At 28.3% G+C, this 15,022-nt stretch overlaps 1 protein-coding gene across 1 annotated transcript; it reads left to right on the forward strand.

The window, feature by feature from the left end:
• The first annotated feature begins 713 nt into the window (after positions 1 to 713).
• Positions 714 to 12,031, forward strand: LOC113383615 (supporter of activation of yellow protein-like). Its single transcript, XM_026621867.1, has 13 exons — positions 714 to 1,498; positions 2,235 to 2,452; positions 4,105 to 4,269; positions 4,676 to 4,878; positions 5,214 to 5,296; positions 6,138 to 6,245; positions 6,515 to 6,922; positions 7,152 to 7,286; positions 7,366 to 7,542; positions 7,644 to 7,791; positions 8,063 to 8,162; positions 10,313 to 10,543; positions 11,832 to 12,031. Exons 1-13 carry the CDS (start codon positions 714 to 716, stop codon positions 12,029 to 12,031), a joined length of 2,961 nt encoding a protein of 986 aa, XP_026477652.1.
• The last annotated feature ends 2,991 nt before the right edge of the window (positions 12,032 to 15,022 follow it).

Genomic DNA, 15,022 nt, shown 5'->3' on the forward strand with positions numbered 1-15,022 from the left:
GAACAATTATCAGTAAAAAATAGTGATGTGCAGCAAACTGTTCCAAAATAACAATAAAATTGCCTTCTGAAAAAGATGCAGATGATAATAAAGATGTATCAATAAAGACCTTTGAAAAAACGACTGAAGAAAAAACGACTCATCTGATTGTCCCAAAATTAACTATTAAAAAGTCATCTGAAAAAGATCAAGATGACCAAGATAAACCAATTGAAAAGCATGTTGTTCAAAATTAACAATAAAATCAGTTCCTAACCAGAAACAGAAACGGTTCCCAAATTGACTGTAAAACTATCTAGTACTGGTGAGATCATATTGAGAATACTCATAACAATGAGGCAGTTCGATCACAGCGAAGATAGGTGCTTTCGACTCTGTGCATCTTACTCCTAAAGTCACAATAAAACCTGTTGTTAAGTCTGAACAAGAAGTGCATCCAAAGGTGACAATATCTCCTATAAAAGTGAAACAAAACCGACTTCTCGGGTTTTAATAAAACCATTGCCTGAGAAAGAAGTTCCCAAACTCACATTAAAACTTTCTTCTGATGTTTCACTGGATATTAAAACTGATGCACATCATTCAAAAGACATGCCTAAGTTTAATATTAAACCAATACCATCAGTACAAACTGAAGCAGATCCAACAAAGCCTTTGGAAATTGTGACTACTGATAAGGTAATGGAAAGCGGACAAGAATCACCTCGAATAATATGGAAATTAATAAATCTGTGCAAGGTAACTCGACTTCAGAAATTTTATCACCTTCTACAGACTCTCAGTGCAAAAGTCCAAGTGTTGATAAAATAAAGCTAAAGTTATCCAAAACGGGGCAGCATCCTCATATTGTTCACGGAGAACAGGATGTTAACACTGCTTCTATGAAACGTGCATTAATGAATCCTGATTTAGATATTATTGAAGTGAAACGCCCTTGTGTGGATTCTATATACTCTAGGTTGCCACCAGATGTGTCAATATCACCAATAAAACAACAGCAAGCATCACCAACAGTAAAGCAAACTGAGAAGCAGAAGAGTGAGAAAAGACTTAGAGACATTTTATCTAAACTGCACCAAAAATCAACAGAACAACCAAGACAAGATTCACCACTTCCGTTACAAAGGGTTTTAATTGATGAAGCACATGACAACTCTAGCTCTTCTGGTGATTGCATTTTGATAGAGGATGATCCTATTGCAGATACTGGAAATAACCAATATCTTAAGTTTGGGAAAGATATTGAATTAATACGTATGGGTGAATCAATGGCACAGAATGTCGTGTCTCCTACTGTTACAACTCCTAACAGAGGAACCATGCCAAGGAAACGAGGAAGACCAAGAAAAGATGCTAACTTAATTGCGCAAAAGAAAGAACAACTTGCTCAAGAAATGCTACAAAACAGTCTCTTTCCAGCACAGCATATGCTTGAAGGTCTAATGACTGGATCTGGTGAAAGCCCAGTTAGAACAAGTCGTAGAAGTACCAGAGGACGGTGAGTTTGCTTTATTATTATTTCTAATTATCTATACATATACTACTTATAATTATTTGTCATTTGCCATATGGTATTTGCAAAAATAATTAATTTGTGAATAACTTTTTTTTTTAATTTTAATTAAAATATGTATTAACTTGTTGAAGATGAATTTTATGTTTTTGCCAGAAAATCCGATTCGCTAATTTTATGCTTTCTTGATGTTTCAAGTTATTTGGAATCGTTCGAGGCCAATTCTGGAAAAAGTATGTGAGCGTAGTTGAGCCGACTTTTAACTTTCGTAGACTTATTTCCAATAACGACAAACAGATTTAAAAAATTTAAGAGACATTTGATGAAACTTGATAAGCACTCTCAATGAATCAAAAAAAACTGTTCAAAATTCATCCCTAAATTGATATTGATTTCTTATTAATTAAGTCGACCATTTACACATGTCTAGTTCATGCAACTTGCCTTAAAGCAAAATTACACTTACAACTATGTAGTTTATATTTTTTTTATGAATTACTGATAATTGTTCACACATCAACTTTGAATGTACAATTAAGATATTGGTAAACCTTCAAGGTTTTAATTTTATATTTTAATTTAACTATTTTGCCATAAAAACACTATTCAAAACAAATATCTGACTTTTATGATACACTTTCATGCAATTAATCTTTTTTATTTGTATTGAATGTTTAATTATTTTTAATTGATATGCTTTATAAACTTAACATTTTTTTAGATCATCAGTGGGTAAAGGAGGTATGATTTCTACCACACCAAGGGGGCGTGGCAGAGGCCGTGGCTCTAAACAGCAAGCTCTTCAGGTTTCAATGGAACAGCAGAGGATTCAACAAATGCTGAATATCCAGGACCAAATCATTCAGCAGCAAGCTTCGGGTGATAATGCACAGGTTGCATTGAAAAGTCCAGAATCATGGCAATCTCAAAATCAACAAAGTATGTTTTATTAATTTATTGTTTTGTATGTTTAATTATGCATATATATATAGATATATATATATATATATATATACACCTAAGTCTGTTTTTACACGGTAGATTGGTTCCAGAAGAAGCCGTGTAAAAAAAACGTGTAAAAAAATACATTGATCTTTATACAAAAATGGGTGATTTGTTCCTAATCTCTAAAACCTATTAAAATTAGTGAAAACAAGAATTCATTTTTTTTTATTAAATCAAATATAATAAAAAAAATCAAAGTAAAATTGTTTGTACGCGCTAAAGGGGAATTCACTTAAATCTTTAAGCTAGTGTTCGCAAACTATCAATACTATCGATGGTTTCAGACTTTTTTCTTTCATAAATACTTTTTTTTGATATGAACATACTTCGCAAAAATTAAATTTGACAAAAAAAATTTAAGTACATAAAATTTCAAATCGTGCTAAATGGAATAAATTCGTGAAAAAAAATTAAAAATATTCAATTTTCAAACCGTGTTATATCAAAACCGTGTACAAAAAGACCGTGTAAAAACAGACTTAGGTGTATATATAATTTTAATAATTTTATTTTAATAATTCCAACTACCTTGTTCAATAATATTTTACAAAAAATAACTTTTTAGTTAAACTCACAGTGTTTCTACAAAGTATATGATTTGGATTATAGATTTTCAAACTTTTTTGTGCCGTTGACCTCCTTTGCTTTGAAATGGACCCCTTTTTTACCCAATAGAGAATTTTTTAGAAAAATCTAACATCACTAAGTAATGTTCGGTCTTAAACATTCAAAGTAAAAATACAATTTTAGTATTACAAAAAGTTTATATATTTATTAATTGAATTTAAAATGACAAAATAAAGTAAGTAATAAGTAAATTAGATGGCATTTTTGTAAAATTTAATCTTACATCTCTGACTAATTATGTTCATACATCTATTTCTTGTTAGGAGATCGGTATTAATGCTAAACCTCCTTTCTACTAAGCATTGTTTTCAATTATTAAGCTGTATTTTATACCTTTCTTTTAAGTATCTAGAAATACTCTAAAGGTCTCGAAAAACGCTAAAAATCTTCACGATCTTAATTTACTTTTTAGTTTATAGTAAATTATATATTGTTCTTAGTATACTATAGTGTATAGTGTATGCCTATGTCATTTTCATTTTGTGGCCTATATTTGACCTCACAATTTATTTTTTGTTGACGTGAACTTCTTGATATATCATAGACTCCTTTGGGACTTTATGGACCACTTTGGGAATTACTAATTTAATACTAATTTATTGGGAATTAATTATTTATTTATTATGATAATTTTGATTTCAACATTTTTTTCATTTTGATAAAAGAATCTATTATTAAATATAAACATTATTTAATATATTTAATTATTTGATTATAAAAAATAATCAACATTGTAAAAAAGCGTCTTACTTGTACTAAACCACTGTTATTGATATTTATAATGTGATAATAATCCGTAAGAAATTATCTTGTGACTTATAGAATTGGTATTTAGAAATGTAGTCTTTGTATATAAAATGTAGACTTACTGACAAATCAGATAATAATAGATAATAATTTAAATAAACTTTTAATGTTTTATGGATAATATAATTAATTTTATCATTTTATATATTCAGGTGGAAATCTAGAATCATTTCAAGATAAGATTAAATCTTTGACGAAACAACATCAGGAAATGGTGTCAAATTCGGATCCTCTTCAAAATTTGCAAGCGATGACCAGTAATATACCCATTGATTTGACTGGAGCTGATGATAGTTCAGATGCTGTTATACCCTCAAGTGAGATATTTTAAGAATATGAGATATTCTCGTAGAAGACCTATCAACACTGATTTTATAACCATTCTATTTAATTAATACATTAGGTTTTTATAACAAACTGCACAAGAATTAAGCGTCAATTTAAATTTAATGCTTTGTATTTTGCTATTTAAATGGTGCTTATCAGTCACACTAAATTTACAAATGTAAATAATTGTTATTTTACATGTGGAGAGATTTTTGCTATAGAACTGAAGGTTTAAACTTTAATCAAGTAATTTTTTTGAATTTTGTTTATGAATTAGTTTTTATTTTTACTATTATTAATTAGATCAAATTATAATATTGTCTTCTATCAAATTTATTCCACATTCATATAAAAAAAAATCCTGTTTTATTTACTAACACTTATTTATTTCATCAGCTCCTAACCAAGTGACGACTCCTCAAGATTCTCAAAAAGAAATGGTTGAAAATATGGATACAAGTATATTATCTCCAGAAGGAATTTCTCCGTCATCCATTATGAAGACTCCAGGTTCAACAAGAGCGCCAACTAGAGGTAGAAGGGGAAGAGGATCCAGAGGAAGTCGAGGTTCTCCTAAAAAGAGAGGAAGCAGCTTGAAGGTAGGTTAATTATTATAATAATGCTTATGCACTGGTGTCACATCTTATTTATAATTAAATGTTCTTAAACTCCCATGACTTTGTATTGGGTTTAATCAAAGTACCAGAAGAAACTTTTAATTTATCAATTTTGCTTGTCACAACTTTGTATTTCTCAAATTAAAGAAAGATTGAGTTTCAAAACTTCAAGCAAATATGAGAGACTATATTATAAGAAAAATTTTGAAATAAATATTCACATTCAATTCAACATATTTGGATGGGTTTTTATTCCGAACCTTTCATTATAATCAGTTTTATACCATATTATTTCAAATTATCTAACTCAATTTCAGGAAAATCCACTTCCAATGTTTGAAGAGGATACAAGAATGAGTGCTGATCTTGGGAATAAAAGTACTCCTGGAATGCCTATAAAGTAAGTAACTATATTGAGATTTATTAAATATATTTGTGTAGTTCATATTCATGTCTATAAAGACTGAGTTAGAAATTTTAAATTACAACCGAAGCAGGAAAAACTGCAAGAGGTGCAAAATAATATTATTTTTGCTTTTCTTAACCTTTATAATAGGGTAATGCAGTGCTTAAAGGTCTGCGGGTAAAAAGACTCTCCAATATTATTTCAAAAATTTGTATGATATAATATAGAATTGTATAATATAGAAAAGAGCGAAGATGTGTAACCAGCCAAAATATTACAATTATGTGTAATTGGACCTTTGTACTCCGCCCTCACCCTGTATTTATTTAAATTGTGTGAAAAAGAAGTGTGAATGATGATATATTGCTTATTTGAGAAGTGTAGTTTATTGATGTTTTGATTCATTATTCCTTGGAAGAAATACACTCTACTGAGCAACATGTTTTTGTTGCCATTTATCATTTCTTAAGACAATTTATAATTTACAACATTATGCCATTAGAGTGTAATCAATTAGATTAATTTTAAAGAAATTAGTTTATTTAATATTTACATCTATCAGAAAACAATTTATATACACCAAAATACAATTCTTACTTTTAAGAATACAAAAATAAGCAATAAGTAAAAGTATAAAATCGATTTAGTTAAGATTGATCTTTTGTTTTTAAATAATTTCTAGGATAACTTGAAAAATATACTACAATAATGCTTCGCGTATTTTTTAACAAGTAATGAGCATATCTAAAACTTTTTGCAATATTTTGCAAATATTTGTCGTGATTATATATTATTTTTATTAAAAATTTGAAATTATTTACATAATTACTTTCAGAAGTGGAGTTGGTGAAGGAGCAGATGAATCTCAAAGTTCAATGCACAGCTCAGCTAATGAAAACTCAAAATCCAAACGTGGAAGGATGGAAGTCGGAGATTCTGAAGGGTCAGTATACCATACTAATGGATTGTTATTGCCTTTGGCTTTTGGCGTAACTTATACATGTTCTTCCATCTTTTAAAAGCCCTATAAACAGCAATGGAGCTCCCACATATTCTTTTAGTAACTAGTATAAGTAGATTTTTGCAATCACATTGTTGCATTTTTATTTTATTATACCATTTATTTTTCAAACATATTCTAATTTGCAAGTATAAAATATATTTTGCTATATTATTATTTTGCTAGATACATAATTTTATCTACTTTTGCAGCAAGCTTGAGTTTACTGTTGATATGATAGCCGAATACCTATGGCCCCAGCCCGAAGTGGCTTCGCCTACTAGTACTGCTACTGTTAACCAGAACAACAACACTAATTCAGTTTCTAATAATACTTCTACTACAACTAATGGTACCTCAAATAGTTATGAAGAAAAATTGTTCCCTGAAATGTATATGATACAAGAACAAATAGCCTTATATCTTGGTGTTACGAGTTTTAAAAGAAAATATCCTGATGTGAGAAGAAGACAAGTTGAAATGAGGGAAAGAGATTATATTATGAGTAGAAATCTGGTTACTGAAACGTTGTGTGATTTGGGTTTAACTGCCATTCCTACATGTGAAGTGCTTGATATTATGTCTGCTGATTTTCCTCAGAAATATGATGAGTATAAAAAGTAAGCAGATATGATAAGCTTTTTATGCTTTATGTAAAATATTGCTTTTAATTTACTTTCAGTTATTATTAATACTTTCATGCATTTTTTTCTAAAATGATATTCAGAACTTGAATTTGACATAGACATTCATATTTGAAGTCAATTCTTATTTATTAAGAATAAAATGAAATAAAATTGTGTTTGTAATTTAAATTTTATATTTGAATTTACATTTGTCACTTTCTAGATATTTACGAGATAAACAAGCTAAAGAACTTGCTATAAAACAACGAGCAATGAACAATGATAGAAATAAACAAAGAAGTATAAAAGACCGCGCAATCAGTTCTGCTTCATCTTGGAACAGTAAATTTAATAAAGAGTAAGTTTAATTATTTTGTTGAATTGAAACATGCAGCTATTTTGCCATAAAATCTTATTGTAATTTTAATTTATAATAGCCGAATGGAGAATCGTAAAGGTGGTTGCTTAGATCTTCAAACATATGTTATACAGAAATCAAAATCGGTTCGAAGAGTGCAAAGTCCATCTAAAACAAAACCGGGTCATTATCCAGTTGCTTTAGTTCCTGGACAATTTTGTGACTACTACAAGAAATATTCACCCAATGAGCTTAGGTATTCTAATTTTGTAAATAATTGTTCATGGATATATTTTAAAGTGCTAAAACTTTGCACTTGTTACGTTTACTATGTGTTCTACTATGGTTTTTTTACAGATATTTCCCATTGGATACTGTTTTGTATGGTCCACAGAAGCCTAACCAACAAACACTCCCAATTGTTGTTAACCAAGGTTCAGATAGTTCATCATCCAGTTCCAGTTCTAGTGGTTCAGATAGCGATTCAAGTTCTGATGATTCAGAGGTAATTGTTGTTATACTATGTAACACATAAAAACTATATTATACATAAAATTATAGTCTATAGAAAAAACTGATCTTAATTAACTTAATCATTTTATTCTTTTTAAAGCTTTCAGTTAGATTTATTAAGACTTTATAAATATAACCTTTAATATAAATCAAGTGTCACATATATTTTTTACAATCAGTTTAATCAAACAAATTTAATATTTTCAAAATAACTATTTGATATATTTAAATCAATTTCTTATTTCATTATTTGATTATTTCAGGATGAAGATGGTCCTTCAAATTCTGATCGTTCATGCCGATTATGTAAAGTTTCAAAACCAGGTCAAGAATTTGTTCAATGCACTGGCTGTAAAGCGCATGGTAAGAGTTTTGAACCAATATAATAGTTATTTCTTCAATGTTATGGCATTTACTTCAAGTTATTAATACACTGAAATAAATAGTAAAAATGGATGTTCTGAGTAATTAAATTAATAATTTCATAGCCAGTTTTATGTCATATTTTTTAATTCTGGAACTTGGGAAAAAGTATTTTGAAATATATCAATTAGTAGGTTTTATTTTGGTATAATTTTGTACCTTAATGAACAATACTATTGCTATTTTTCCCATTTGTCTAATACAGCCTGTTTTTTTTTTTTAATTTGTTTTCCGATATTCTGGTACAAAATGTATGTTACCAAATAGATAAAATTCTCTTACATACAAAAAAGTTTCATTTAATTAATTCGATTAGAGATGAGTCCAAGAATAACGTCATCTTTAAGGAACTTTTCAAGTAGTGGTAGTACATTTTAAGTGTCACCACCATATTATAACCGTTGTGATAATTTGACGCAATATATCATACATAAAACAATGAATGTTACAAAACAAACATTTTAAAAACAATTTTGTATTGTAATTTTGCTAAACAATATTAAATTTAAATCACTTTGCATGTTGTTATTAAATAACTATTTTAATTTTAAAAGATGCTACAAGTGTCGCCTATAGGTAACATCTGCCTGTGTATGAGTATCGCCCTCGAACCCTTGCTTCAATATTAATGTCATTGTAATATTTAGATATTTAAAAATGTAATTTATAATTTTTAAAAACATTTTTATTAATTGAAAACACTCCTGTAGAAAAAGAGTTAATGATGTATACTCAAACTTTAAATATGTTTTTCAACAATTTTATTATATTGATTCGGGTTAAAATCTGAAAAATGAAACAGAAAATAAAAGAGATGTTTAGTTTTTGAGAAAATTTACTCAAAATTTAAGTTATTTGTACTATTGTTGTTAATATTTTTTCATAGTTCTTGTGTTATTATTTATCTTTTGTAGTCTTCTCATTTTCTGATGGTTGTAAACTAATTGTTTGAGCAGTATTATTTAATTATTTCTAGGAAATATAATAAATGTTTTAAGATTTGTATAAGTTTGTATTCAAAATTTGAATGAAAAAATAAATTTAATAAATAGGCTCTCTAAAAATATAGGCAGTAAAAATGTATTTAACTAGCTGTAAGTGGAATTCTGTCTTGAGGCTATTATGGCATCGTGCCTTAAGGCAAATTGCTGGAACTTCCCGTTGAATACTGAATGTTTTCAAATAGATTATTATAAATATTGTATCATTGTCTAATATAAAATAATAAAATAAAATCTGAAATATTTTCGATATACAAAAAACTAAAAAAAAAAAAAAAAAAAAAATGGAACAATTTTTTTTTCCAAAATCAATTATTTTGTTAAGACAAGCAGAAAGTTCTTTGAATCATTTAAATCGGACGCTTAGTTCTCTCAAAAACTGCTATTTTTTACATATTTAGCTCCGTATCTTCAAAATGGCTGGGCCTGCCTTTGCCAAAAACTAATAAACACTTCTCCCAATCATTACTAATTGAATGTTTTTTAGATCATTCAAATCGGATACTCCGTTCTCTCAAAAATTCGATTTCTATTTTCTGCACTCTTTACTCCGTATCTTCGAAACGGCTGGACCTGCCTTTGCCAAAAACTAATCAGCTCTTTTCCCTATCAATAGAAATCGAATGTTTTTTGAACCATTCAAATCCGTTGATCCGTGCGCCCTAAAACGTGACTGGAAATTTGTATCCACACATACATACACACACACACACATACACACACACACACACACACACACACATCCATTTTTTCTGAGGTATCCCAAAACGTTCAGAAACCTTCAAAACGTCGAGAAATGTAAAAATTTTCATTTCCGATTTTCGGCCCATTACAATAACTTACCCTACGGGAAGTTAAAAATTCAAAATTACACTTCTAAAAGAACAAAATTACATTTCTAAAAATCTAAAAACCACAATACAATTTAGAATTTTCAATAATTTAAATCAGCGTGATAAATATTGAAGTAAAAGTCGTCAGGTCGTCAAATGGATGTCGTCCATAGACGACATTTGTAGCAAAAGGGTTAATAATAACTTCTTTATAATTTCATTATTTTTTTAACAAATGTTTTTATTATTCTTTTAGTGCATGCTCTGTGCGCAGGATTACGATCGAGAGAATCTATTTTATTATCAAAATCTTATGCTTGGAGATGTATGGAGTGCAAACAGTGCTTGCAATGTTGTAAACCAATACAGGCAGCTGCCAATGGAGATAATTCTCTATCTAATGGATTGAATTCAAATCAAAAATCTCCAAATGTGTTGCGCTGCGAACGTTGTGATCGATGCGCTCATGTCGCCTGCATTGGCAATGGTAATTATTGTTTTTTCCTTTAACTATTATTAAATGTAACTTTGTTGCATTTTGCCTTAAGGTAAGTTGCATGACCACGACATTTGTAATTAAAAGACTAATCAATATATGTTAATAATGATTTTGATAGAATATAAACACGCCGAATTGCTGTAGAGCAGCGTTTCTCAAAGATATTTCTTCAAGAAGAAGAATGAAAGACATTTCTTGAAGATAAAAATTTTTTTAGCGCCCGCTTACCAAATATTTCATACAATCTATAAGAAACTTTTTTTTTAATTTTAATAATATAGTTATAGTGTGCTATATTAGTTGGTGTAACCTTACGAGTGAAAGCAAATAAAAAGACAGTGTTTACTTTTAATAAAATTTAGTTTTTAAACTCTATATGAGATGGATGAATTTGACAGTTTTTAACAAGTTTGTTGGTATCAGGTTCCATTATACTTATAAACAGTTGTAAGTCACTGTTTGGTAATTTGCAACTGATTTTCATTTTTAGTACCTGGGAATGCTAGTAAAAATTTTCAATAACTGATCGTAAGCCAGGGTATAACTCTGAATTGACTTTTGTAGACAAAATTTATTGATAACCATTTTTAAATTTGGTTTTCAATTGTTTGTTGTTGATTTGCAAGAAAATCTGTTTTACTAATTTTGGAGATAATGTTTGACACCTAAATTGGAGATATGTGTATGAATGCATGCTTGTGAGTCAAAATTGAATCATTTTGACCCCATCAAAAAATGCTTTACAATTTCAAAAAATCAAAAGTCATTAGCAGGTGAAGACTAAATACTATTCTTCGTTAACTTTCTCGCCCACAATTCTGTACTGATTTTGATAATGCAAAAATTTCGAAACAGGACCGTTTTTTTTAATTACTTGTTACAAGATTTTGTTAGTGATTTTAATGATACTCTACAAAGTGAGTTCATGATCTTAACGAACATCCTAAAATATTATAGGCCTACGAAAATTAGTTTAATTATAAAAATTCAATGAAGTTTGAAATAGTGGGTTGGTGCAGTTGAATATTGAGTTCAGTACATTATTATAAAATATTAATTATTTAAGGCAGAATTCCATGCACACATAGTTTGTACTTATTAATTAGTATTTGAAAAGATATATGATTATCACCTGAATGTAATAAACGCAAATAATTTTATATTTAGCCTTTGAGAAATGATTGATTGAATTTATGAAAGTTTTTTTTATGATGAAATTCAGTTTCATACGGTTTCACTGAAGTTTATATATCATACAAAAATTTCTTTTTATCAGGTTCTAATAGTTCAAGTTCTAAATGGTCTTGCACTTTATGCAGTACATGTGCTCGTGCAAATCACACTGATTCTGGTATAACAAAAATAGTACAAATGCAACTTCAATTAAGCAGTGGCGAAGGGTGGACACTCCGAGAGGTCCAAGGCAGTTGTGTCAGCCCTGTGCAGTGTAAGTTTATATTATACATAAAATTATAGCATAAAACAGTATTCTCTACACAAGTATATTATAAAATGCCAAATCTTTTCAACTAAGTCCTATAACTTAACATTAAAATTAAACCACAAATCCTTTTTGAAGTATTTTTTTATTTAATTTGAAGTTTTTATTTCAATTTATTTGTTTGTTTTTGTCTGTTTGTCTTAAAATACATATGACATTATTTCAGAATGTGGCAAGAGAAAGATATTGTTCAATGTATGCTTCTATTGTGTTCTTGATAATCAGGCTTTCATGACTTGCAAGATTTGTACTCATAAAATGCATACAGGTAATTATTATAGTAATATAACTAATAGTAGAATAGGTAAACTGGTGGACAGGAAAATTGGTGGATATGTAAAAAGTAGACAGAACAACTGATAGATAGACAAATATGTCAGCAGATAAACAAGTTTACAGGTAAATTGATAGATATGTAAAATGGATTGACAGGTAAATTGGTAGGCAGGTAAGATGGTAGATTGATAAACAGGTTGATAAGTGAATTGGTGGACAGGCAAATTGATAGACAGGTAAACTGATACTGATAAACAGGTTGACAGATATACTGGTGTACTGGTGGTGGTGGACTGGTAAATTGGTTGACAGGTGAACTGGTAGACAGGTAGAGAGGTAGACAGATAGTCATATAGACAGGCAGACTAAAAGTCAAGAAAACTGGTAGACTAGATGTAACAAATATGCATTTTTCTTAAAATTTTATTTGAAAGTAAACACGACGAAGCGTGAATGGGTACAGCTAGTTATTTATAATTAATCTTTTTACGCCAAAATTAGTATTACTCTAATGATATATGAATATATATATATATATATATATATATATATATATATAAAGTAATAAACTAGTTATTAACATTATTTAGCAAATTATTTAGAATAATACATTATTTAGCAAGGTAATTTATATATAATTTATATTAATTTTCAGGTTGCATTCGAACTCAATTTCCCAATATGACAGGTAACGAAATTGTTACATGTTTGGAATGTTCAAAAAAGCCACAAAATTTCCCTAAGGTCGTCAGTAATTCTATAAATTTGACTCACCACCAGCAACAAATTGTTACAACTACATGCTAAAATTTGATTTTGTTCAATTAGCATTGATATACTACACAAAAGTAAGTTTTATATTTAAAATACATATATAAATTATAGATCTGGTTATTTAAAAAGTTAAAAGTATAATCAAATTCTTTTGCTTGAATTTGGTATTTTTAAACATGTGTACTATGTCAACATTTTATTAATGATTAGATATCCATTGTTTATTAAAATAATGGTATCTAAATTAAAATTAACTGAAAGATGAGTTCATGATTACTTTTATTGTTAAAAATTATTTTTACATATAGTTTGTGAGCTAGATTTTATTGTGTGTATTATATAGTTTTATATATGGTAATAAAGTATATTGGTAATAATGATATAACACTCAATGAAATAATAGTAATAAAGATTCAAATATTATTTTTTTTAATTAACTATATTCATCAATCTGTTTATTCTAAAACATTAACCAGAGACGGCTAGCATATTTGAGAAAATAATATTGATTATTATATTAATTAATATTGAAATTAGTGGATACACCCAGTGTCTACTAGGGATATATGAAATATAAGAAAAATAATAAAAACAAAAAAGAAAGAAGAAAAAAAAGTACCTATATAAAATAAAAATAGTAAATGAAAAGTAATAATTAAATAAATAGTTACTAAATAAATAATAAGAATAAATTCAACTCGACTGAATGAGGTCTGCAGGTAGTTTATGTTTTAATCTGGTGAGCTGGCTTTCTAGGTACACTTGACTCGCTAATTTGATTAAAAAATTTACAGCCAATTCGTTTGGTTGGACATGTATTTTATTTTTATATTTATTAGCAAACAAAATTGCTAAGATTTTGAGAACCATTTTTTTGCATATTATTTTATTCAAATGTTATTAGTTTATAATATTGTGTTGTGTGTTTATAACTGAATATTGTAGATTATTTGTAACTTCTTCCGAAATTGTTTTGTTTTCGACTTTTTTACAGAAAGTGTTCTCGTCTTGAAGTAATTTTGAATCGTTTGAAAAAATTGTAAAAAGTACGTGTGTCGACTGAAATTTGACTTTAACTCGCCATTTCATCAAAAACGTCCGGATTGATTAGTTAGTTCGATCTTGATGAACATTTAAAAACTCTTCATAAGATATCAGTTGGGAATCGTGCTGATTAGTTTTTAGTAAAGATCAGTTGAGCCTCTATAATTGTTGGAAAGTTGTTGAAAAAATGTGAAAACTGTTAATATTTGACATGTTTGAAATGAGTGAATAACCATGGATGTTTTATTTTATCAAATATTCAAAGATATCTATCCATAGATTTTTAATAACATGGATATCTGTGGATTTTTAAACAAAGTTTTGACTTTTTATTTTTATCAAATATACCGAGATATCTTCTGTCTGTGGATTGTTAAACAAAGTTTTTGCTGTTTTATTTTTATCAAATATTTAAAGATATCTGTCTGTGGATTTTTAAACAAAGTTTTTGTCTTTTTATTTTTATCAAATATTCAGAGATATATATCCATGGATTGTTAAACAAAGTTTTTGCCGTTTTAAATTTATCAAATATTCAAGAATATATCTATCCATGGATTTTGAAATTTAAATGCCATCTCGTACAATAGCAAAAAGTTTCACTTCAATTGTGTGTGAACCTTACGCACATTCTTTTTTATGTCTTTTGCAACTTTAAAATAATTTGTTTAATATAAATAAAATATTTGAGAAATCTGTACAATAATGAATAATACTTATTATATTTGCAATGCGTTACAAATGTGAATTAAAGTTAGTGGTTTGAATTATATTTTATAACAATTTGTATCTATATTTTGTCAAAATTCAAATTTAAAATTGGCGCTTCCTATGGCGCTACTGTTCATTGATCGAAAACGACCTGTCAGAAC

Source organism: Ctenocephalides felis, unplaced genomic scaffold (assembly GCF_003426905.1).
Source record: "Ctenocephalides felis isolate EL2017-DRISC unplaced genomic scaffold, ASM342690v1 CF-g0.4_SCAFFOLD_03570, whole genome shotgun sequence".
Lineage (NCBI taxonomy): Eukaryota > Metazoa > Arthropoda > Insecta > Siphonaptera > Pulicidae > Ctenocephalides > Ctenocephalides felis.

Bases quoted from the DNA above. Each gene is read 5' to 3' on its own strand.
- LOC113383615 (XM_026621867.1), top strand. From the start codon at position 714: ATGGAAATTAATAAATCTGTGCAAGGTAACTCGACTTCAGAAATTTTA. The intron at 6,246-6,514 runs GTCAGTATACCA...CTACTTTTGCAG, and splicing joins GAAGTCGGAGATTCTGAAGG to CAAGCTTGAGTTTACTGTTG. The intron at 7,792-8,062 runs GTAATTGTTGTT...TGATTATTTCAG, and splicing joins CAAGTTCTGATGATTCAGAG to GATGAAGATGGTCCTTCAAA.